Genomic DNA, 25,664 nt, shown 5'->3' on the forward strand with positions numbered 1-25,664 from the left:
CCTCCTCCTCCTCCTTCCCCCTCAGCAAAATGGCGGCGCGTGGAGTCCCTGGGAGCCAGTGAGTGACTCGGCTTCTCCTCCTCCTCCTCCTCCTCCTCCCCGCCGCTGCCGCCGCCGCCGCCACAGGCTCATTTGCATTGATCAGCCGCCCCGGATCCCAGACCGGCCCCTGCCTCTCCCCCCCCCCCCCCTCCCCCCCTCCCCTTCTCTTCCCATTCCTTCCCGCCCCCTCCCTCCCCTCCCCCCCGGTGACCCCCGCCCCGGCCCCCATCAATCATCAATCAGCAGCACCGAGCGGATCAATCAATGGTCGGGAGGAGGCGGCGGCGGCGGCTGCTGCTGTTAATGAACAATGTGTGAGAGCTGCGCCGAGCTGCTGGAGGTGTTAAATGAGAGTAAGTGCGGCCGCCCTCCCCCGCTTCCCTCCCCCCGGGCCGGGACCCCGCGGACCCTCCTCTGCACCGGGTTACAGCCCCGCTTCGCCTCCTTGCTCGCCTCTCCCCGCGCGCCTCGGGCCTCCCGGCCGCGGGGTTCCCTCTCTCCGCTGCCATGGAGGAGCTCCCTCCATGCCCTGCTCGGCGCTTCCTTCCCCCTTCCTTCCTTCCCCGCTCCCCGCGGCCTGGGGCGGGCCTGCCGCCGCCGTGTCCCCGCTCCATCCCCCCTTTCCCTCGGGATCCGCATCCCCGGCAGCCGCGGCGGGGCCTGGCCGGGCTGAGGAGCTGCCGGGAGCCGCTCTGGGGCAGCCGGGCCTGGGCTGGGTCCCTTTGAACCGGCGGCAGCAGCAGCAGCGGCGGCTCGGAGTGCTCCTGCCCGCCCCTCGCTGTGCCCGGCCTCGGTGCATGGTGCAGGTGCTTTTTGGGCACCCATCCTCCCGGAGCTGTGAGGGAAGCGGCGCCTGGAGGAGCCTGGCTCGGCTTGGCGAGGTCGGGAAGCTGCTGCTGCTGGCGGGTGTTTGGCTCCGGGGGTGGTCTCCGGCTCCCTCCCGAAGTTCCCTCTCTCCGAGTGTTGCCGGCACGGTCGGAGGGGTGATACAGCAGGTGTTCCCCCCGCTGCCGCTGCGATCGGGAGCGTTTGGGGCACCCAAGTCCCTGTAGGCCTCGTGTATCCCTTGGAACCTGCGCTCCGCGGCAGCCAAGGTACCTTCCCAGCTTCTCAGGAGCTCTGCCTCACGAACAAAGACGAAAAAACCACCATTTGTACGGATGCTGAGGAATTGAAACAACTTACCAGCTGAAGTTTGCGATTAGAGGGAAGTTTAACTATCTCGGATCTTAAACATGGCATTTTTCCTGGTTGCACTTTGCAAATCCTGTTCCAGCAGAGTGGAGCACAGAATGCTGCCTGGGACAGGGCTTGGGGGGAGTTGTCCTCGCTCTTTGAGGCCCACTTCCATGTGCTGCTTGTTCCTCCCTAGGATCCTGCAGGAGTTCAATGTTGGCCTCTTTCTTGCTGGGGAAATAGGGTGTTCAGTGATGGGCAGCGTTTCATTTGAGAAGTAAAAGTGTAGGTGTAAAAGTAACTTCTGAGAGTTCAGAGACTGGATTAAATTATGTCGATATCACACACCAAATGGTTATTTAAACTGTAGGTTCAAAATAAGTCTTAATTATCAGTTGTATATGATGACAGCTGCTTGTTGGAAGAGAAAACTTCACTTGCTTTGGATGGATTGATAAGTAATCGTTGCTTAAACTTGATTTGGATTGGTATGATCAAATAGGAAAGTGTTGTAACATTAAATTTGATATTTCAAGGAATCCCTGAAATTCCAGTATGAATTGATTTTTGCCGATGTTTTAAGGTAATTGGGATTGATGAAGATAGATATTTCCCTATAGATAAAGCAATGTCTTCAATCACTTTACCAGTTCTTTTTTAATGTAGATATATATATATAAAACTGGAGTATGGATAATTTAATGGTTCTGCATTATGTAAGATATATCTCTGCTATTCAGTAGAAGGAAATATGTCTTTGAAAGTCAAACTTCATTAGGAAAATTCTGCAGTACTGCTGATATGTAGTTAATTTCAAAAAATGCTGTTTAAGTGACATTAGGTTTGGCCTTCCCTTCAGAGCGAGAAGCCCTCTGTAAATCAGCAGAACTGGTTGGGTTTGGATGCAAAGACATGTGAGGTGCTCCCTTCTCACTGCATGAGACTGACTTGTGTTTATAACTTCCAGTTGAGTTCTTTGTGTTCTTTAAGTAATAATGATACATAGTACATAGTGCAAAAATGATGTCAAGCTTTGGTTTCTAAAACACTGCCCCAGAAGTGAGAAGTGGTGGTAAGGAATGAGGTCAGGGCCGGAGTGTGTGAGGCACAGGCTGCCAGCAGCTTCCTCTGCTGCCCACGGAGCATTTGGGATCAGCTCTCACCTGACCTCCCCAGCAGGGCTTCCAGAGAGGCCAGGGAACAGCATCTCCTTCCTTTTGGAATTTTCTTGTCAACCAAACATTTTTAGGAGGCACCCTGGCCTTTGTCTGCACTCGCTGTGATGTTTACAAACCAGGATTTGGTGTCGGTTGCGTTGCAGGTGGCTTGGGGAGGGCAGTGACAGCAGGAACACGTGGGCAGCTCCCTTTTCCTGCCTAGGGAGTTCCCAGCTGAGGGCTGACAGGAGGGTGAAGCTGAGCAGCTCTGCCCCAAACAGACACATTGACATTGGAAATGTGTTAGTCCCACTGCAGCGTGCCCCAGTGTTAGCCCACAGCCCTGACTGTGCAGAGCTGGGAGTTGTGTCCAGCAGTGACCTTTGGGGAGCCCAGGGTTATGTGCTGGGAACACTCCAGGTCCTCATTTTGTCACAGGCACTCAGTGGTCCTGGCCCTGGCACTCAGGGGCTGCCTGAGCTGCTGAGCTGGACACCTGTGGAGTGGTGAGACTATTTTTTTGGCCAAAATGTGTAAGCATGCATGTATGTGTTTAGCATACGTTGCTGTGCTTAAGCATGAGAAGCAGGCAGTATTCTGTGGGTGGAATCAGCAGTGTTGTTTTTTTTTTTTTTGTATATATTTCTTTTCCTTCTCTTGCAGCATCTTGATTTTCAGCATTTGATCTGCATGTTCAACCCAGTAAATTCCCTGATCTTGAAGTTATTTCCTGAGAAGTAGTAATTTGAAGTTATGCTTAGATCCAGGAACTTGATAAAATGTAAATTCCCCTATGAAATGTCCAGACTTTAGAGGAGTTGTTGCACTATAAGACAATCTGTTCAATCAGAGCAAACAGTCTTAATTTCTCACTGTAGGTTTCTTAGCATCATTTACATTATCCCAGGCAAGGTTTAATAGGAGTAAAGTCTATAAAGAGTCTGATTTTTCTTTAATTAATCTTCCACAATATAAACATTTTTAGTAGCCTTTAATAGAAGAAGAAAAAGGGAAGACACAATGGGCTGCTCTTTAAGATAAGGCCACTTATTTGCAAAAGGCTTAGGAACAGATTCTCACAGCATTAATTATAGGGGCTCATTTAAATGTGCACAAATTTTACAGCAAAAGTGCATTGAGGACATTCTGTGCTTTTGTGTGAATCTCCAGCATTCTGTATCCCAGAATGAACCCTGATACACTTTGCATTCCTTGGTTTCTTTGGATGCCAGCTCTTGTCAGTTAGGAGGGTTTATATTGGGTTTCACTTGTTCTTGAGCAGTAGTTACATTTCTGTGCCGTCCAGAGGCCCTGATCAGCACAGCTCTGTTTTGCTAGGCACTGCACGGATACCCAGATAATCTCAGGCCCAAAGTGAGCCAGAAACCACAGCAATGGAACCTCAGAGGTGGCCTTGGCTGTCTCAGGTCTCACAGGAGTTCTGCAGGTTGCTGTGTCCCACTGGAGCCAGGGCCTGGTGTGAGCTGCCTGCAGATCCCTGCTGGAGGAGTGAGCTCTAACACCTCCCCATCCCTGTGAAGCCTTCACTCCCAGGTGTTGGGGACCTGGTGCTCAGTGCTGAGTGTTTGTGGGGTGCAGGGCTTTCCTGGGGGTGCCCCTTCCTGGCTGGAGGTGCCAGTGTGGTTCTCAGAGCCATCCTGAGTCAGTGTCCCCACAGCCCTGGCCCTGGGCTGTCCCAGAGAGCCCAGCTCAGCTCAGCTCGGTTGCTACGAGGCTCCCCTTTGGGACTGCAGCTGATCTTGATGTGTGTTGACTTAAATCCCTGTAGATGATTTTGGTTTTGGTTTGGTTTGTTCTTCTTGTTTGGCTTGGGTTTTATAAAAGTAAGAAACAAAGATTACAACATGGAAAAATAGGTTTTATTATGTAGTGGCAGCTGTGGTTTTAGGTTACCTTGGTAGGCCTCGGTTATTCCCAGTTCTTGGTTTCTGGGAACAAAGTTTGTTTTCTTCCCAGCATTCTGCTTCACTTTTTTCAATTACTACCTCTTCAGCCCATGTTTTCCCCAGTCAGCTCTGAAATCTTGTAAAATCAGCTCACACTGATGACTAGAGCCTTCTAGATGTTATTCCACTACACCAGCTTGCAGGCTATTATTCTCCTTATGTTTTCTCTTTAGTAAACCAGAAAAATAAAAGCCCCCAAGGACCAACCCAAAACAACCCCCCCAGTTTACTGAAGCACAGGAGATGAATGTGGACTCACACTTGTTTTTCTCTCTGTTATCACTGTCTGCAGAACTGCTCCCAGAGTGATCAGCTCCATAAAACACTTGAGGTGCTGGAGTGCTTGACTGTGTAGGTTCAGGATAGCCCTGAATGGGGATGCTGGAGATTCTTGACTCCTTGTCATGTTGTTCTGGCATGTGGGGAGTACAGAGAGGAGTCTTGGAGGTTGGGTTGAGGGTATGTTTACCTTGAGGTGGGTGAGGAGTTGTGTTCCAAAACATTGCAGCATTCAGTTTGCTCTTTGGGATCTGGGCAGGATCAATATTTTATGCTGTGAGGACTCAGCTATTGAGGATGTGCTATAAAATTGTTACAACTATTGCATCATTAACATCACTTGGTCTCCAAGAGCTGCTCTCACTTGTTCATGGTTACCTGTAAACTTCAGGATTGATTGCTCTGGTGTTTTGTGCAGATCTAAGGTTTCATTTGGCTCTTTGATGGTTCCTCTTGTGCAAAACTGTAGAAGTTGTCTCTGTTTCATGCTTTTCTTCTTTTTTTTGCCTTTTTTAAAAGATGCATCTTTTTTCCCCTTAAGTGGTATTTCCATGTTCAGAATCTCTGCAGAGATGCTGTGGAGGATTTATTGGGGTAACTGCCCAACTGTTTGGATCTTTGCTGTCTCCTGTTGAAGAAAAGAAAGTTGCTTGTTTATAACACTGAAATTCAGGAATTTTTTTGTGTTTACTTTTGTCTTTGACCCTTTTTAAGGCAATGAGCAACCAGGCCTAAAGGAAAATGAAAATAACCTTTTCTTTGTGGCAGCATTGCCAAATTGCAGTTATGGACTGTGAAGTGCTACTCCAAATGAACTGGAGTAAACAGAGGGTAAAAAATGGAAGGGGAAACTTAGATCCTCACTAATTGTGAACTTCCTAAAGTGAAAGGGGAGGTGGCACTAAGACAAAGTTGGTTTGTTTGTAAAGCAATGCAAAGAAAAACTCTGTGACTTTAATAGCCAAAAGGCTTCTATTTTTGGAAAGATATTTCAGCTTTTGTTCTGTACAATGATTTTGGTTCGCGTTATTTGATGTGATCAGGAATGATTTTGTCCTGAGACTTTTCCTGTTCAGGCTGCAGCAAACTGGTTCCTTCTCATAGCTCAGGCCACTTGGTCAGTGATGCTGAAGATGGGTTACATAAATCCTGTTCTGCTGAGTTTGGTGTGGGTTATACAGCACTGAGGTGTATTTACTGAGCTGCTTCTCTTTGTGTACAGGGAAATCTTCTGTGGGATAAGTACTTGGAATAATATCCTTAAAGCCAGGAGGTTCTAGCACTGTAGAGTAGCCAGGGGATAAGTTCAAGGAAACTGAAGAAAGCAGGAAAGGAAAAGAAAAGCAATCCCTTGCTTCATGTCCAAAAGAGACTCGGTCGGTGTAGAATGTGAAGTCATCATGTTTCCATGCAGGAAATCTGCCTGTTTGATCATTCTTTGGTGTGCTTGTGGCTGCATTGCTGTCCCTCCCTGAGGGTGGTTTTAGGTCACCCAAGTCCCGAGCAGTTCCTGAGCCAACCAAAGCCAGCGTGCTTGAGGCTGTCTGGGATTGGTGTTGGTTGTGCCAGAGCAGCTCCTGGAGCTGTCCTTGGATGCAGAGCTGGTGCAGGGTGTTGTGGGGCACGGTGATGCTCAGGCTCTGTCACTCTGCGGTTCAGGGGACAGATTCTGGGGGCAGACCTGGCTCCATCTCCCTTGGCCTGCCTTGGAGGTGATGCCTCTGCTTTGGGAGATTGCTTTTGTCTGCCAGGAGACACTTACGAGGCTCACCCATTCCTTTAATTCATACAATTCCTTTTTGCTTCTTTTTCTTCTGTGTTATTGTTACACAGACTTTCTGTGTTAGAGGTTTTAATTCCTTGCTTGATTTCTCATGTCACTGCAGTTTGCTTCCATCTTTCTGTGCTCTACTCACATTGAGTCAGAAAAGCAAATCCTGGAATAATTTTCTGTGTCCAAGTGATGAGCAGGCTGTGATTTGGCATTTTAGTGATTGGGAGGGAAGAGCAATGTTTGCTTCTTGGTTCCTTTTATTTCATCTGTTTTCTTCTCTGACTTTTTTCAGGTAGCTAATAGGGATTTCTGCAGCCCCAGCTACACCTTTGTAGTTGTCTGGATGCTGGGAGAATGTGAAAAAGAGTCTTACCATCCTCAGGAGCAAGTGCTTGTGCTGATTACTCAGGGCTGCTTGTAGTAACAGCATGCTGCAATTAAACAGAGTTGTGGCCATTTAATTTCTGCCATTTAAGCTTATATTGAGGTGATTTCTTCTTTCATTTTGTGCAGCAAATTGGCAATTTCTTGAAAATGTGAAGAGGTGAGAAGCCATTCTTCCCACTTTGCTTCTTTCCTGGTATGGGAATTGATTTGCAATCTGAATGCTAAACACAAATATGCAGCTGTGAGGATTTCTGTGGTGTTCTTAACATGTAGTAAAAATATCTAGCTTGTTGGAGATGTGCAGAGTTTTATTTCTGGAGTTGTTCAGATCCAGCACATCCAGTGGACAGTGAGTTTAGAGCTGCTCATGAGATTTAGTGCTGGAGCAACTGGTGGAAGGAGAAACTTGCCAGAAAAAGTCCTGGTGGAAAATGCACCTTTGGGAGTTGACCTTCCTTCAGCTCATTTGTGGAAGGGCTGTGAATAACACTTGAGAAACCTGTGTCAACTGAGACTTGTTTCTAGATCAGAGTCCCTGCACATCATTGGTTCCCATCAAGGAATGAGGGGAAAACTTTTTTTGCCTTTTCCTACTCTTTCCACACATTGAACATGCCTCCAATTCATTGCACTGACTTCCACCTGAGAGTTTTTAATCTGTGTGATTGTGTATAGAAACATGCTTTGTGCTGTGTTGTTCAACACTCATTGTCTTTAGTTTTCTGTTGTGCTGCTTGGCTCATTTTGGGGGGATTTGATAATTTTTAGCAAGAGTTTCTTCTCATCTTCAGGAAGTGCTCAGTTGTCTATTTATTATTCCGTGACACGTAATTATTGAATTCTTCATAAAAACCCCATGGTTTTCACCAGCAGTGCAATCAAGTTCTGCTTAGTTGAAGGATGGTGAGTGCAGTAAATTCTTGTCTGCATTGGCTGGTCTCTCGCTCCTTTCACAGTTAACAAACTGTTGCTGGTTTACTTTGGGTTGAACTATTTTTTCCTGTGAGCTACTTTTTCTCCTTAATATTGAAGTGAAACTTGTGCCAGAGTATTTCAAGTCCTAAGTGTCAGTGCTTGATCTGTAATATTTAGAGTAGATGCAGTCTGATCAAACTGATCAGAAATTGAAATCAGCATTTTGGAAACTCAGTGAGTGTGAGCAGCAGTGCCAGTTTGGGTCTTTCCAGGGTGACTTGAGCTCAGTGTAGCCATAGCTGTACTTGCTGATATGAGACCTGTAAGAACATTTGTTTAGATCAGAATGGCACCTGTAAATACATTTTCTAGTCATGGGGGATGCTTGTCATGAAACCTAACTGCTCTCTTGGATGTGCTCGTATGGGCCCTGTGCATTGCCTTCAGCCATCTCCTATTTCTCTTACTTCTTTCAACCTAGCAGCTTTTAGAAATTATAAAATTGTTTTAGCCAGTAAATTACCTAATGCACCATGTGTTTGAGAGAATTACTACATACAGATTATCTGGCACAGAGGAATGCAAAATTTGAGTGTGTATCTGAGAGTTGAGAGACAGTGACTTCACTGCTAGCCTGTCCTTTCTCAGAAGTTTATTGTCCTTCCTGAATGAGTGCAGCTTGCACCTGTGCTGCTGGAAACAAAGCAAGCCTTGGAGCTCAAATGCTGAGCAAGCTCTTCCTGGGCTCTCAATGCACTGCCTGGAGCTCCAGTGAGGATAATGACCCATTGCCCATTGCCTCTCATCTCCTTGTTTAAGCAGCCTTAAATATGCTCTGTGAGAAATGAATTCATCATATTTGCCTCTCACAGATGTTGTCCCTGAAAGCTGGAGCACAGTCATGACATGCTTTTGTTGGAAATGTGCTGGTAATCTCTTGCTTCTTGTGGGCCAGGGTGGCTCAGTCCTGGGCCTTTCTTTCTGCTTGTGGGGGAAAGCTGCTCCTGTTGTCTGAAGCTGATTCACAGCGTGCCAAGTAGTACAGCTGAACTCATTTGCAAAGTTCTCTCTCGAAAATAGAATGCTTCCTGGAGTAGGTATTTTAATTTTTGCATTCCTTGCTGCTTTTAATTAAAACTGATAGAAAACCTCTTCAGTTTTTGGAACCTTGTTCATGCAATTAAGTCTTTGTTCTACTTGTAAAGTAGTTTGATAGACTGAGTTCTGTGTCTTCACCTTAAAGTAGTATTTAAAAAGAAGTTCAGAGCTGGAGTATTAGAGAAAATGACTCAAACCCAGAGTCATTCAAGTACTGATACATTCTGTTATTGAAAGGAAAGAATGCAAGAACTCTCTTGTGAGCTGCAGGCGAGCAGTCCTTTATCTGAGCAGTAGTTTTGGCACTGACACTGTCAGCCCTAGCCTGGAAATTCACCTTGGGATAATTAGTGATATGCTGGGAATTGCTCAAATTATGCAGAGCTTGTCCAATCCTGCGCTGATTCCTTAACAAACTTGCAGTGGCTGTTGTCAAAATATTATGATGGGCAGCCTGACTTTCCACATCTAGTCTGTGTTTTGGTGATGTCAGGCAGACTTGATTGTGGAAATACTGCCTAAATTCAGCTGGGTTTTTTGTTTTGTTTTGTTGGGTTTTTTCTTAATTGAAAGAGGAACTATGACAACTTCAATACAAAGAAAAAAACACAGCCCTCCCAGAATTGTAACATCTTGTCTTGGAGTCAAAGGCAATTCACAGCACTGAGTTAAAACAGGACTCTGAAATTGAGTGTTGCTTTTTCTTTTTTTTTTTTTTTTTTTTTTTTTTTTTTTTTTTTAACTCCAGTGAGTGGCATAGATGCTTTGAAATTGCTTTGTGGGTTTTTTCCCTTAGTAATATGTTACCTGCCTTTCCCTGGAGAGGGAGCACTGCAATATCTTGGCTGCAGGGAACCCCAAGATAACAGAAGCATTGGGAGGTGCAGTGCAGGGATCCCCCAGTTCCTTCTGTCTGACATGACTGCCATGGAAGCAGTGCTGAGGAACACTGCTGGAGCCAGGCTAGCCCTGCTGTGCTGCCAGCCTCCCATGGCAGTGCAGCAGCCTGGACACCCCCTGGCCAGAGCAGCTTTGTGCATTCCTGCTGGGCCCAGGAGCCCTCTCAAAGCTGGGGTGTGACAAGGACAATGTGGAGACTCCTGGTCAACCCTCTTGGGCCAGCAGAGCCAGAGCAAGGTGCAGTTTGGCCTGGTGAATTCCATTCCCAGCCAGATATCCCACAAGCTGGTCTGACCCATTTCCTCCTGGTGTTTGATCAAAAAGGCCAAATGTGCATCACACAGTGTTTGACTGATGGCAGCTCATTCTGCTCCCTGAACCCTGATGGCAATCTCCTCTGTATCCCTGCTCAGTGCTGCATGGGATGCTGCTGTCCCTCAGTCACTGGCATAACCCAGCCTCAGTTATGTATTATGCATTGATCATTATATCAATATTAATCTTAATTATCTGTGATGGATTTCACATTCCCATCTTACGCTGGCCAGGTTGCCACTGTTGGGCATGTGTGGATTCAGTGTTGCTGAGCTTTGAGCTGTGCTCACTGAGTGGCACAAGTGGTGTAGGAACTTAGGCTGGGCTTTGTGTGCAGTGCTGCTGCTAGACCTGGCCTGGCTCATGCTGCAGCACATTGGAGATGCTGTATTTAGGAGTTTATTTAGGTTGTGGTTGTAGGGGGATAGAACATCAGTAAATAAAGGTATAGAAAGTAATCTTACCCCCTAAAGAGTTGCAGCTGAGCCAATTGTTAAGGGTTAGAGCAGCCTGATGTTAACAGGCCACAGCTGTAGCCAATGGAGGAGTGTTATAAAGGAGTGGGTTGGGTGGCTGCTGTGAGGACAAGGAAGAGGCAGTGCCTACAAGGAACATCAAGGAGGTACCAAACTCCATGGGAATACGGAACCCTTGCCATGTGCTGACAACAGAACTCTTGCACTGTAATGGCAACAGGAGGTTCTGGGTAGAGCCAGCTCCAGTGTGCTGGGTGAATCTGGGCATTGTCTGATAATTGGCATTTGACTGCATTTAAAACAGTGTGGAACTGCTGCTGGGACCAGTGGCTGTGGCAGGTTCTCTTTGGGAAGGTGGAATCTTAAGATGCTCTCAAGAAGGACTTTTTATGTTCAGGTGGACATCTGCAGCCATTCTAAAGGGGGCAATTTAACCCACAGCAGACGTGGCCTGGCGTGGTGAAAGGCTCAGGGTGACATCACTCCTGCAAGGTACCAATTGCTAAATTGCACACAGCTGCCCAGAGCCAGCTGCTGCTGCTCTGCTCCAGAGTGCAGTAACTTGGGATGATTAAATCAGGACAAGTGTTTGCTGGAGAAGACAGGGAGGTGGGATGGGAAGGGAATGGAGAGATTGAAAGAGAACTTGTTGGTGTTTGCAGAGGAGCAGAAGATAAAGGCAGCAGTTACCTGGGGTCAGCTGGTTTGTTCTGGTGAAGTTTTCTATTGGAGGTGCTGTGTGGTTGGTGACCATACCAAGGCTGATTGTGCTCTGTGTGTAACTGTGCTGTGCACTGGAATACTGAGTTAAAACTCCTCAGCTCCTTCTGATCTCAGGCTGTGAGGAATTACTCAGGTGCTGAATAACCAACAGATGATGATGGGACACCAGCTGAAACTGCTTTTTCCTTGCTCTTTGGAGTAGCTCCTGTATTTCCATTCCTCAGAACACAGCACTGCTTAGACTTGCAAACCTTTGCCAGTTTTGTTGAAATTGCCTTTGTTCAGAAGTTTGTGTCTGACACGAACACATTTTGTTTCTTTCTAGGGAAATGAGACTCCTAAAGTTGCTAATTCCTGTCTTAAAGCCATTATGTTGTCTTTGTGTTTAATATTTGTATACTTTATAGTCAGAAAGTTGCAGGAAAGCAATCTATTTACCAAGGTGTAATATTTATAAATAGAAGAAGTTCAGTTTGATGTAGACTTGAAATTAATTTGAGGTGTATTATGGGATGGAGATGGTTGTAGGTATCTGTAATGATCTGGTGGTTGATGAGTGATCATCAAGGTGGCATTAAAGGCACTCAAGCACCTTAACCAGGCCATTATTATGGAATTTTATTGTGCTAGAGTTTGGCTTGCAGATCTCATTGTTCCTGGCATTTGAACAAGTGTTTCTAATACCAAGGAATTAACTTTTTGTGTTTTCTATACCAAGGAATTAACGTTTTGTGTTTTCTAGTATGTTCTGCACTTGTTTCTCTTTGATTATGTGTATCTAGTGAGTATTCTGGGATGCTTTTGTGTTAAAGAGACTGAGGTAGAAAGAAGACTTTATCCTCACTGAAAAGTTGTAGGAAGTTTGGCCAGTTGAACTTGAAGCTGACACTGTCCTGTTAAATACTTGTCAAGGATGGCTCCATAAAGGTTGGGAAGAGGTCTGGAGAATCAATTTAAGGCAGTCATGAATTCTGTATAATAAAAATAGGAATTCTAATAGATGAAAGTAGAAAGGGAATGGGAGATGCTGAACTCTGTGGCTATCATCTTACATGCTGTTGATCCTGAGCAAAAGAAACTCCCTAGTAGTCATTGAAAACACCTCAGTGCATTGAAAAAATGTGTTGGGTGCATGGTACTCACACAAAATGTTATGCATTTTATATATATACACACACACACATATGGATTTCTTTCAAGATTAGCATTATTGCTCCTAATGCTGTTTTCTTTAGTGTACGGCTCATTTCCTCTGGTTATTCTGTATCAGTGACCAGTTTCTGATACGGATGTTCATTCTCTAATTGATCTGATCTTTCCCATGAAAAGTTGATATGGGATGAGGCTTGGGGAGGGAGCACAATCCATATGCAACTGGCCCTTGTCACAGTTTGGAATATGGAGAAATTAGAGTTACAAATCTAAGAAGTGTTGAATTATTTACTTTTGACTCTGTTATGTTGCTGAAAGTAGAGGAAGTATGCTTTTAAAAATGATTATTTTTGCTTGCCATTTGATTTTTGTGATTAGTGTGATAAGTGACCTTTGGATATAAGATATTCCCCACAAGTCCAGCATGATGGTTGTCCTTGAGGTCTGATTACAGTGTGTTCTTCTAGCTCCCAGGTTCTTGCTAGAAGTGCACTTAGCAGCTTAGCTTCCTTTGGCCACAGTTGTGTTTTGGAATTGTATTGCCTGGCTCTTTGCAGTTGATTTGTGTTTTTCTCATCTTCTGTCGTTTCCTTGGTTTAGTCAATTTATTTGTAGGCGTTTTTCTGAGGGAGGAGCTTGTGTTGTTTGTAGTACTGTAACACTTAGCAAATCACCCTTCAGTGAGAGATTAGGTAAATCAGCCACGTTTTCATTTAGAGCTGGCCAAGTAAAACAGGAGACTGGGGAAACAGCAAGGAAATTATCTTTTTTTTTTTATTTTTGATATGAAATGTTTTAAATTTTTACTTTGACCATGGTGTGTTTTGGCTTCTCATCAGCTGCTTGAATAAACAATTACACTTCAAGTCAGTCTGTTTTGGTTTCTTTTTTTAAGAATATCTGAAAACTTATACACTAGAAGATGTTAAGTCAGGTTAGTTCTGAGCTCAGCTTTTTGTTCTGTGGTTTTACTGTGATAAAAAGTTCCCTAAACCTTCTTGTGACTCCTCAGTGAAATGAGCCCTTGCCAGTGTGTGGAAAGACCCCATTTCCTGCATTATATGGATAAAATATATTTAGCTGGAATTCATCTGCATCCTAGTTTTCCTTCTTTCTGCTGCTTAGTCCTGGGTGTTTAAAGCCTTCAATATTCTGGTTTTTGAGACTCTAATGGTGACCACATCTCTGCCCACAGATGAGCAATGTTGGGGTGAAGCTGCTCCAGGTGGGGCGGGGCAATTTTACAACTCTGGTTATTCCAAAGGTGTTTACTTCTCCCACCTTGACATTCCTCACACTTCCCAGCTTCCCCTGTTCCCAAGGTGGCAGCCTGAGGGTTCCATGGCTTCCAAAGCCACCAGGAATGCGGGCACATTTCAGCTGGGGTGGCCAGTTGGGTCTGTGCAGTTCCCAGGGTTCCTGCAGGAATGCTGAGGCTGTGGGAAATGCATGGCACAGATGTTGTGGTGTGGGCTTGAGCTGGGTGCTTGTGAAATTGGATCTGGCGCTGGGGGAAGGTGTCTGTGTGCAGGGAATGGAAGAGGGAAAAGGAAAGACTGGAGGATGGAAAGGTCTAAAAGGCTTCAACTGAGTAAAGTAAGAGTTGGTAGGACAAATTTAAGGAAGGAGAAGAAAGCTGAGCTCAGAGATGGGGAAGGAGAGCATCTCTGACATTGCTGCCTCGTGAGTGCCTGGAGGAAGAAACAGCAACTGCAGATGTGAGGGAGCCGGAGCCAGGGACGGGAGCCGGGCCTGGGGACGGGAGCCGGAGCCAGGGACGGGAGCCGGGCCTGGGGACGGGAGCCGGGCCCGGGGACGGGAGCCGGAGCCAGGGACGGGAGCCGGGCCTGGGGACGGGAGCCGGGCCTGGGGACGGGAGCCGGGCCTGGGGACGGGAGCCGGGCCCGGGGACGGGAGTGCCCCTGCTGAGACAGAAACTCAGAGACCCTGGAGTGCCTGGCTGGACACTCTGGAGCACACCTCAGCAGTTCTTGTGCATGAGAGCACCCTGGCAGCTCTGAAAGGACGCAGGGATAACTCAGTGCATTCTGTGGGAATCTCTGTCCTGGGTGTGGAACCAGGGACAAGTCTTGGCTACCAGATCAATTTGCAGGATGGAGGCTTGGTGCAGTAGTTGTTTTTGCAAGAGTTTGACGTGATTGGTACTGCTGGATTTGAAACAGTGCAAGTGTGAGAAAGTGGGGAGGCAGCACATTGAGGAGTTCCTGAGGCATGGCAGAGTAAAGGACAGGCTTTATTCCTAAAGTCTGCTTTACTACAGGCCCCTTCAAGGTAGAAGAGAACTGATTTAAAAGGAGAGGCAGACATCATCATTTGGAAGGGAAATCGTGTGGCAAGGAAGTTCTTACAGAGCTGACAGAAATCAGAAAATGCCCAGGAATGACCATGAGTGCATTTGTTCCTATTGCTTTTCCATCTGTATTTCCTTAATAAAAAAAAAAAAAAATCTGTGAAATGCTTCAGAACCAATTGCATCTGTACTTGGAGCTGCATGTGCCCCTAAACAGAGGTGTTGCAAACCAAGAGCATCCACAGAGCTGATACTCGGAGGAACTCAAAGGCCCAAGAGTGAAATTTGGTTGTGAGGACACAAATTAACTGAACACAATAATTTCTGCTAAGGGCAGAAGAGAACTGGAGCTGAAGTGCAGGAGAAGCCCTGGCACGTGTGTCACTGCCACTGTTGGTGGTGGCACGGACTTAAAATCTGCAGCCTCCTGTGGTTCTTGCTGCATGGAGCTCCTGCCTTTTCAGGCATAAACCAGGGTTGTTTCTAGGCACAGACACCCAAAGGGAAATCACCTCTGTAGCCACTGTATTAATTACAGTGATTAATAAATAGCACCAGTAGAAGTTGGTCAGTGTGTGAGATGGAGAATGTATAAACAGGAAAATTACAGGGTCTCCAGCTTGTGCAAATACCTCCCTATTTTTGACATTAGTTTGGCATTAGCCTCAGTATTTCCATAACTTCTTTATTCTGTCTTCTTCACATGGTAATTGCAGCTTTTAAAGATCCAGTTTGCTTAACTTTCAGTTCTTTATAATCTCAAAGAGGGAAATTTAGGAGTGATTCAACCTATTGCAATGAAAAGGCTGCTCTGTGAGTTGGAGTTACTCCTGCTTGTTGGAGTGGGGTCATGTGGGGATGAGGGAAGTGTTAGAAATGTATGTGTGAGATCCTACCAGGTAAAATCATGTTTGTTGCTATGTAGTTGTCAACAATTTTTTTTCTGTTGAGTTTGAAGGAATTAATCTTACTAACAATGCTCACAGAATCGGGAAAGCAGAAGTTTTATGAAGCTTTGATGCTGGGCAGGGTTTTTTTGGTGCTTTTTTTTTTTTTTTTTTTTAGATAGTATCTGTAGCTAAAGATCTGTCTTTTGTGGTAAGATTGACCTAAATTGTGTGATGGAGTTCTTGGTTTCTTCAGTGCTGTGCTTTGTCTTTCAGAGAGTTAACTGTCCTGCTAATTTGTGGTGTTGAAAATAAAAGGTGATATTGAGTAATTCCCATCTTTTAGTCTGCTTCTCCACCTTGAGCTGTGCCCAGTGTTGTGTAGGATCTTCAGAGCCTTCTAGGAGTGAGACAGAAAAGTGGTTTTAAAGTGTGCTGGTATCCTGCTCAGAGGCTGCTTTTTGGATAGTTTTTATTTGTATATATGTATGGAAAGGTGGATGTGTGTGCATACGTGATGTCCTTATTTCAAAGAAATCAGAAGTATTTATTCAGTGTGATTTTTCTGTGAAGTGGTTTTCTTCTGAGCTTTGCTTTCTGATCCGTGCCCACAGACCTTCATTAGCTGCAGCTTTTGGGAACCTGCGTGGATGGATCAGGCAGGACCTTGCAGGGCTGAGGCTGGGACAGGGATGCTGAGGAGCTCAGAGCTGTTGGAGAGCCTTTCCCACAAAGTTTGCTTGTGGAGGGGATTTGTGAGGGTGTGATACTGTGAAACGTGGAGATGAGAACTTAGGTGTGTTATAAATGCAAAGATCCACTTCAGAGGAATGCTGACCTTGATTTGTGTAGCAATTAGATAATTGTACAAATGTTTGGAGGCTCAGGACCAGGAGGAAGCAGGAATTGTGCACTGGGGACAGGAGGCAGAATGCAGTGCCCTGGGACATAACCAGGTGCTGCCTAAATGGAGCCCGGCCCCACTGATGTTGGCCTTACTGGAGTGCAGAAGCATTTTTGGAGGGAAGTGGGACATTTGATAATCCCTCAGTGAAGCATTTGGGGTTTGAACTCAGTACAGAACTGTTCTGGTTTCCTGTGTAACAAATGTGGTGAGCCTTTATCATTTTGCCAATTAGTGATTCATTATGGTTAAATGTCATGATAGATGTGTCTGTATTTGAAAGCTGTGATGATCAGCTCAGTCTGAAATAACCTTATATGTACACAGCACATTGTTCTTATCTTGGTAGTTCTGTTGTGGTTTGGCTTTTGTTTGTTTGTTGTTTTTCTCAGTCTTTATCTGATCAGGAGAAGGAAATGGAGGTCTCAGGGTCATCTCAAAATGCAGGCATTTAAAAATCTGGGGGGAAAAAAAGCCCAGCAAAACAAAAGACCAAACCTAAGGTGTCTGGTTAATGAGTAAAGTTGTTCAAAGTTCATACTTGAAAGTGCACATCAATCAGGAGTTCCCAGTAAAGCTTATGAGAATATTTGATAAAAATAGAATTACAAGAAGGGTCTGTTCTCACAAACCTTTGGAGCAGTGTTCAAGAACATTGTGCACTTTGAGTTTCCAAGTCACTTACATCTAAACCTTGTTAACCAAAACTACAAGTTTTTGTTTCAATAAAGTATTTACTTTCTGTGTTATCAAAGGTAGTTTCTAATAACAGAACAAGTGCACGATGGTTTTTTTTCTTCTAAAAAGTGTGTTAATGTTTTTGTTTCTGTGTTTATGTTTTTGTTTTCTTTAGTATCAGACATTGAAGGTGGTGATGCTTTGCAGCTCAGAAAGGAACATGCCCTCAAGATATTTGCTTACATCAATTCGTGGACGCAAAGGTAATTTTGGATTGGGTTTCAGTGCTGAGGATGCTGACTCTCAACAGCAGCTTTCCCTTTTTAAAGTACAGTAGAGTGTTCAGAATTAGCAAATTATTAATGTGTAGTTAAGTGATACCTGGAGAATAAAGACTGTTTTACTACTTAGGAAATAAACTCGTTACCCAGTGCATTTTGGGAAAAGCATGTTTTGAATGCAGTTGGCATTCTGGATTCTGTAATAATTGTGTAGAAAAACAAACTGCTCTATTATGGTGACAAACAATGTGTCTTGCTGCTTTAACATGAAATTTTGGGACCCTCTTCTGCAGAGGCAGGGGAGGGTAAGAAGAATTTAAGAAAAAGTGACTGAATGGAACCATCATGTTAAATTTTTCTGCATGTTCTAATATTCTGAGTCCAGGTGATGAAGGATTGCAGCCCATAGTTCAGTAGCTATGATACTGAAAATGCTTTGCATGTTTTTATCTTAAATTACATTATTCCTTTTAATCTAGTATTTAAATTCCTGTTGCTTTGAGCCTGTTTCTTTAAAGTAATGATACCATTACATTATGATATAATGATAAATTATTTCGCAGCTACTTATTTTTTTCCAGCACAAGGAAATGTATGGATATTACCTTTTAGAAAGAACCTACAGTAAAGGTGTTTGTGATTCAGTGTTCAGCAGTAGTTTTAGGACCAAACTGAATCATCAGTAGTGTTGGGAAAAGCATGGAGGATCAATTGGAAAATACTAGTTGGGTGTTTAGAAGACTCCAAAAGAAAAAAAATGGAATGTCACATTTTGGATACCTGTGAAATAGGAAACCCCCTCTTCCTCATTTTGCCCAACAACTACAAGCCAAGTTAATTTTCTTCCTCCATGTGCTTTTAGACACAGAGAAGGGATTTTTCAATCAAAATAAACAGCAGGCATGGGAACCAGACTCCTGACAATTCTTGACAGGTCCTAGATGCCAAGTTTGTCAGAGAACAATTGCAACCCAGTTTTCCAGGTCATCATCTGTTCAGAGTCTTGTTGTCTTCTACAGCTTGACAAATCCAACCTGAAGAAAAAAACCAAAGATTGGATAATATTTAACTCTTTATTTTCTTCTGGTTTCCTGGTTGCCTTCCATATGTGATGGGTTCATACTGGAAGAGCCTGGAGAGCAGTCCTTGGGCTGGTTAAAGGAGAGTCTGACAAAGAGGCCACAGGAAGGAGTTTTGGTTGATATTTCAATTTCCTGTCCTGTCTCTGCTCTGCCAAATGGGCTTTTGAGAGTTCTGCTGGGTTTGGGTTTGAGGCCTTCCTTAAGAACTGCTTTTGCCTTTGTTGCCTGTGGTTTAAATCTCTGCTTTCCTTCAGAAGATCACCTGGGGACTGCTCCTGAAGAGCACCTTAGTCTTTGCATTTTACTTCTCTTCTGGAAATTGTTATGTTCAAAGAAGTAGCATCCTCATTTTTTATTGATCTCCTCTATTTTTGGTGGAAATCTTCTTCCACATTCCAACAGAGGAAGACTTGAGAGGTTTTGCACACACCTGTCTTGGAAAAGAGTTCTGCAGGATGTGAGATGTCTTCACCAGACTGTTTTCATTGTTATTGAGGATGATTTGTTGCTCTTTAGTGGGGCAGTAATTTGTAGGCATAAGTGATGGACTTTTGAACATCATTTCCCCCAGGATAAATGCTTGAGGATACCCTGGGTTTTGCCTGCAGTCCTTTGTTGTCATTTGTTAACATGAAAATACATTTCCAAGTAAATGACAAGATGTTTTTCACATAGATGAAACTCCATTTACACAATATTAAAGGGATTTTTCTTCCCTGCACAAATGGAACAAAGGGGTTTGGGTGCTTCAGTCACTGTATCTGTGCTGGAATTAGGGAATCCTGAATGTTACATTTTGGTCTAAGCCACTGAAAAAAGTAAATATCTGTATTCAGAAAGGATGTGCTTTAAGAGCTGTAGCTCAGGGGCATGTTTGTGTTCCATCAAGAGAGGCAGCACCCTCTGCCTGTCATAGCTCTGGGTTCTCTTGATTTTTTTTTCCCCCCTAAAAATTACAATTTATTAACCCCAGTCTCTAAATTAAATGTTGTGTTTGCAGAAAAAAATTCATTGCTACTTACTGATGGTTTCTTGCCCTGTCTTTTGGCTCGTGATTTCTTTTCGAAGTGGTCCATGTGATTTTTGTATTTTAATACCTGAGGGCTCTGGTTGTGGAGTGGAGCCCATTGTTGTGTGTCTGCCAGGAGATGGAGAAGATCTCTGCTGCAAGGCAGCTCCCAGTTCATGTAGCAGTTACTTTGTGTAGTAGAGTTTGAGGAAGGGCAGAGTCCCTGTCCCAGAGTCTGTCACAGGCATGGAGCCTTCCTGTTGTTCCCCAGCGAGTAAGGCCAGTGCAGGGGTGGCTTTCTTGGCTGTGTTCTCCAGATTTAAATCCTTCTGCAGGAATATCCTCCACCTTTTGGTCAGAGTGAGGGAGGTGCTGCTTTGTGTGGAAGAAGCAGCTGTTCCCAGACAAGAGGTTTAGGTACCTGCCTCAGGGGTTTATACACCCAGAATCTCTTTGGCATCCACAATTAATCCTTACCCACAACTAGACTCACATTAGAGCTGTTGAACTTGATGGTTTAATTGATTTTTTAAATAATATTGTCAAAGGGATGTTTTCCCCTCTTGTTCTTTGCAGTTTACAGGGGGTCAGTAGATAACCAGGGGAATAATCTCTGAGCCTGCCAAGTGAAGGAAGCACTGAAGATACTTGAGCTGCCTTTTCCTAGATGGATAAAGGATATCAGTGTGCAGGGCATCACCATCCACATGCAGATAAAGGAAGTGAACTTGAATACTCCATTAAAAATAAAATTACTTTGCAGCCCTGTTGATTTGAAAATAACAATAAGGAGTTCTTACACAGCTGACAAGCATGTCAGGATGATTTATTGCAATGAAGAGCAGCAGAGAAAGCCTGATGAGGAAATGGAGTCAGAAACATACTGAAAAATGGGACTTCTTCAGTAGCACAGTGACCTTGCCCACAAGGCTTTTTTTCTATATTTTACTTGCTGTACCAGCTGCTCAGTGATAACAGGGACTTCATAGTTTGGGTAAGCATTTGGAAATAATGGGATGTTCTCAAGGCTTAAGGAGGGTTCTGTGACTCCCACTTGCTGCTGGGTAGAGTTTCATTTGGATTTCCTTCATTTTGCGATTCTGTCAAATAACTTGTTGTTTCAAATGTTTTAATGTGAAGAGTTCTCTTGGTGAAGTACCCAGCTGATTTTAACTGTAGGAATTTTTATTAATTTATCTTTTTCTTTCCTTACAGACAATGTTTGTGCTGTTTCAAGGAGTATAAACATCTGGAGATCTTTAACCAAGTGGTTTGTGCGCTGATTAACTTGGTGATTGCCCAAGTGCAAGCTCTGAGGGACCAGCTCTGTAAACATTGCACTATTCACATAGATCCAACATGGCCAGAGCAGAGCCACCATGCTGAGGAGCCCCTGAATGTAGAGAGAGAATCCCACCAAGAAGAAAATGGAGAAAGACAAAAACCTCTAGAGAACAAGTTTGATTCTGCAAGAACTTGTATCCTGGGCGAGGAGGAGCCCACCAAGAGCACGGAGCCCTTCAGCTTGTGGAGCACTGATGAGAAGGAGAAGCTGCTGCTGTGTGTGGCAAAAATCTTCCAGATTCAGTTTCCTCTCTACACAGCTTATAAGCATAACACCCACCCCACAATAGAGGTATAGCTTCTCTTTGTGTCTGTCTTGGTGAAGGTTAATTGTTGTCATTAATGAGCAGATTGCTTTCACTCAGGATGGGCACATTCAGCTCTCCTTCAGTAGAGCCTTTCAGAGAAACTTTCTGAATGTATACATACTCTTCCACTTCTTTAAATTGTGCTTAATTGTTATAGGTAGTATATTGCTAAGGCACATTCAGCTCTCCTGTTCACTTCAGCAGAGCTTTTCAGCTTTATATAAATATATAAATCCTCTTCCACCTTCTTTAAACTCTGCTTAATTGTTATAGGTAATATATTGATAGGAGCTGGCTGGAACTGTACACTGAATTATTGTGCAGTTTAAATAACAGGTAGGCCAAAAGGGGACTATAGCAATGCCTTTCTTCCAGAAGGTAACCCATGAATAGTTTAGTAATTTTTCTTTCCAATTTATGGTTCTAGAAGCAAAACTTCATAAACTAAACTTTGTGCAAGACCAAACTCGTTAGAACAACTGGTTAGTTGGCTGGGATACCTGAGATCAACACAGATTGCTTTGTTCCAGGGTGCTGATTTTTCTCTCTGATATTTGTTATGGCTGCCATTCACATTTTCCTTGATTTTCCTGTTAAAAAAATTAATTCCAAAATCCTGCCATGTTTAATTCACAATTGCTGAAATAAATATGATGGTGTTAGCATTTCCTAGTGGAAACAACACGTTTTTGGAATGGTTGGCTTTTGATCCAGCCTGCGGTAGTCTAACAACAAGTAAAGAGTTATTTTACAATATTTATATGCAAATTAGATGTACATTTCACTGTATAGAAAAGCTTTTATCCAACAAACTTCTGAGAAAGTCAGAGTGGAGAATTAAAGTGCAGCTCACCCACTCCTTTTATTTATCAGCGTTGGAAGAAGGGTCAGGTCTCTAAGGAAGTATTCAAGAAGGCTGCTAGAGTATGCAGAAAAAAAATTAGGGAGGCCAAAGCTCAGTTTGAACTCAGAATGGCGACTACTGTTAAGGATAATAAAAAATGTTTTTATAAATATATTAATGGTAGGAAGAAAGGTAAGACCAGCCTTTGTTCTTTATTGGACAAAGGAGGGAACTTAGTATCTGCAGATGAGGAGAAGGCAGAAGTGTTTAATGCCTATTTTGCCTCAGTTTTTAGTGGGAAGATGACTTGACCTCAAGACACCTGCCTGCCTGGGCTGGTTGATGGTGTCAGGGAGCAGAATGGTCCCCCCATTATCCAAGAGGAGGCAGTCATAGAACTACTGAAATGCTTGGATATTCATAAATCTATGGGACCAGACGGGATCCACCCCAGGGTAATGAGAGAGCTGGCAAATGAGCTTGCAAAGCCACTCTCCATCATTTACCAACAGTCATGGCTCACTGGTGAGGTTCCGGATGACTGGAAGCTGGCCAATGTGATACCCATTCACAAAAAAGGTGCAAAGGAAGATCCTGGTAATTATAGACCAGTCAGCCTGACCTCAGTACCTGGCAAAATAATGGAACAGTTTATATTATGCGCCATCACGCAAAATTTGCAGGATGGCCAGGGTATCAGACCCAGCCAGCATGGATTTAGGAGGGGTAGATCATGTCTGACTAACCTGGTCACCTTTTATGACCAGGTAACCCGCCTAGTGGATGCAGGGAAGGCTGTAGATGTTGTTTACTTGGATTTCAGCAAGGCCTTTGACACTGTCTCCCACAGCATACTCCTAGACAAACTCGCAGGCCGTGGCTTGGACAGGAGCACTCTTTGCTGGGTTCAGAACTGGCTGCATGGCTGGGCCCAGAGAGTGCTGGTGAATGGTGCTGCATCCAGCTGGCGACCAGTCACCAGTGGTGTCCCTCAGGGGTCTGTGCTGGGGCCAGTTCTGTTCAATATTTTTATTGATGATATGGATGAGGGTTTAGAGTCCTTTATTAGCAAATTTGCAGATGACACTAAGCTGGGAACGTGTGTTGATCTGTTAGAGGGACGTAGGGCTCTGCAGAGAGATTTGGAACAGTTGGATGGATGGGCAGAATCAAATGGGATGAAGTTCAATAAGTCCAGGTGCTGAGTCCTGCACTGTGGCCACAATAACCCCCTGCACCGATACAAGCTGGGGACGGTGTGGCTGCACAGTGCTCAGGTGGAAAGGGACCTGGGGGTGCTGGCTGACAGTCGGCTGAACAGGAGCCAGCAGTGTGCCCAGGTGGCCATTAGGCCAATGGCATCCTGGCCAGTGTCAGGAACGGTGTGGCCAGCAGGAGCAGGGAGGTCATTCTGCCCCTGTACTCAGCACTGGGGAGGCCTCACCTGGAGTGTTGCGTCCAGTTCTGGGCCCCTCACTTTAGGAGGGACGTTGAGATGCTTGAGCGTGTCCAAAGGAGAGCAATGAGGCTGGTGAGGGGCTTGGAACACAAGCAGTATGAAAAACGACTGAGGGAGCTGGCGTTGTTCAGCCTGGAGAAAAGGAGACTCAGGGGTGACCTTATCACTCTCTTCACCTTCCTGAAGGGTGGCTGTGGTGAGCTGGGGGTCGGTCTCTTTCTCCGGGCAACAACAGACAGAACAAGAGGACACAGTCTCAAGCTGCGTCAAGGGAGATGCAAGTTAGAATTAAGAAGGAAGTATTTTACAGAAAGAGTGGTCAAATACTGGAATCATCTACCCAGTGAGGTGGTGGAGTCATCATCCCTCAAAGAGTTCAAAAAAAGACTGGATGTGGCACTTGCTGCCATGATCTAGTTGAATCGTTAGAACATGGGTTGGACTCAATGATCTTACAGGTCTCTTCCAGCCTTGAATTTCTGTGATTCTGTGATTTTCTGAGAGTTGTGGGAGCTCACTGGAACCCTGAGGATTGAAATTTGCTTTATAAACTTAAGTCCAAGATGAGAAGATGCTGAGTCAGATTGAATGATGTGAGTTAGGGTGGTCACAACACCTGATCAGTTCTGATGGAATGGATCAGGCAAGAAATGGAATTAAAACCTCCTACACAGCAGGTTTTTAGGTGGGCTGCATTTTGGTTCTTGTTCCTCTCCAAACCATATGGGCATGAGCTAACAGAGGGAGTTTCAAGTGTATCTGTACAGATATAAAGTGAATTGATTTATCTCCTGCACTCCTGTGGGACATGTACCGGGACTGGCTTCAGAGGAATGTGGGATGAACAATTCTGGAGCAGCTTTTCTGTGGACTATCACACGTCCTTCTCTTAAATTACTATTTCATGTATTCTTTCCTTCTCTTTGAATTTCACTTCCCAACGATCAAAAGGAGCTCTCAGGTGCCTGATGGGATTTCTTTTCCCTTGCTGTGCAGCCTGGGAGTGATTTAGACCAGATCTGTTGTACTTGCTGCCCTGTGATAATGCCCATCACCCCAGACATACCAGTGGATATATAATACATGTATCATCTCTTATACATCACTTGAATTATCAAATACATTCATTAGCTAGCCTAAAAACACAACTTAAGGGGAAGCTGGGAAGAAAACCACTGAGGTACAGACAGGTAAGGGATTTTTTTTTCCTTTCTGCTAGAATTTGTGTGTTTCCAGGTCTGGATTGTGGAGGTATGCCAGCCTGCCATATTGTATGCCTTTTTTTAGTGGGAGAGAGTTTTAAATTTTGCTTTTAAAAGGTCCCAGCATCAATAATTTTTCTTACAAACTGATATTTTCTGTATCTGGGAGGCACTAGGATTCTGTTATTCTGCTGTTTTAATGGCAAAACTTTCTGCTCCCATGAGTGACTCACTGAAGTCTAGAATTTAATTTTGGATTTCAGTCTAGAGCACATCTTAGCTGAACTGAGACAAGTTATTAGTCCCAGTAATAAGAGCACTTCTTGCTTTAAATCAGGCTTGGTTTCAGTCCTCAAGAGATCCTAAAATAAAAAATCTCTGCTATGAGTGCATTAGCTATACTTGTAAGTTAAACAGATCCTGAACAGCCTAAATTTGCAAAAAATGTATTGGTAGAAGCTGGTGTAGCTCTCCCTCTCCCACCATTTCCTTTGCCCTGGAAAAAGGGAAATTTGCTGATCCAGAGCAGACTCCAGTCTGCACTCTGAGTGACTTCAGAAATTCCTTGTTTTAGATCCTTGAGGTGAACTTGCACAATTTCATGGAGTTATTGAACATAACTCCATTGGATTTATGTTGATCCATTAAGGGTTTGCTGTTCCTAGGCTGCCTCTTAGGTGCCATTTAGGAATTCCCAGTGTGAGGCTTTCCCACAGTAACAATTAGTGGTCAGTATTTCCCTTGTCCTTTGCTCCAAGACACCTCCAAGGGCTTTGTTCTTCAGTTCTTGAATTCTGATCCCTTCTGAGCTGCTGTCAAAGCCTTTGGACACTGGGCTGTCTGCTGGAGAAGGAAACATTCATGTGGGAGCAGGAGGTTTCCCTTCTTCAGGAGTTAATGAAACTGGATGAAAATAAACAGCAAAGCAAGATTTGTTGGGAGTCAGAAAGGTGTCTCTGCCTGTAGGATCATGCAGATCTTTCCTTAAATGATG

The 25,664-nt window shown here is 44.4% G+C and overlaps 1 protein-coding gene across 1 annotated transcript in view; it reads left to right on the forward strand.

Annotated features, from left to right (window-relative positions):
* Positions 1-261: 261 nt before the first annotated feature.
* Positions 262-25,664, forward strand: part of USP34 (ubiquitin specific peptidase 34) — a 119,451-nt gene continuing 94,048 nt past the window's right edge. The window contains exons 1-3 of the mRNA XM_059467457.1: positions 262-395; positions 17,317-17,404; positions 20,729-21,149. Of these exons, the coding sequence (XP_059323440.1) occupies positions 353-395; positions 17,317-17,404; positions 20,729-21,149 (552 nt within the window). The 5' untranslated portion in view covers positions 262-352. The remainder of the gene's footprint in view (positions 396-17,316; positions 17,405-20,728; positions 21,150-25,664) is intronic.

This window comes from Ammospiza nelsoni, chromosome 3 (genome assembly GCF_027579445.1).
Source record: "Ammospiza nelsoni isolate bAmmNel1 chromosome 3, bAmmNel1.pri, whole genome shotgun sequence".
Taxonomy (NCBI): Eukaryota; Metazoa; Chordata; class Aves; order Passeriformes; family Passerellidae; genus Ammospiza; species Ammospiza nelsoni.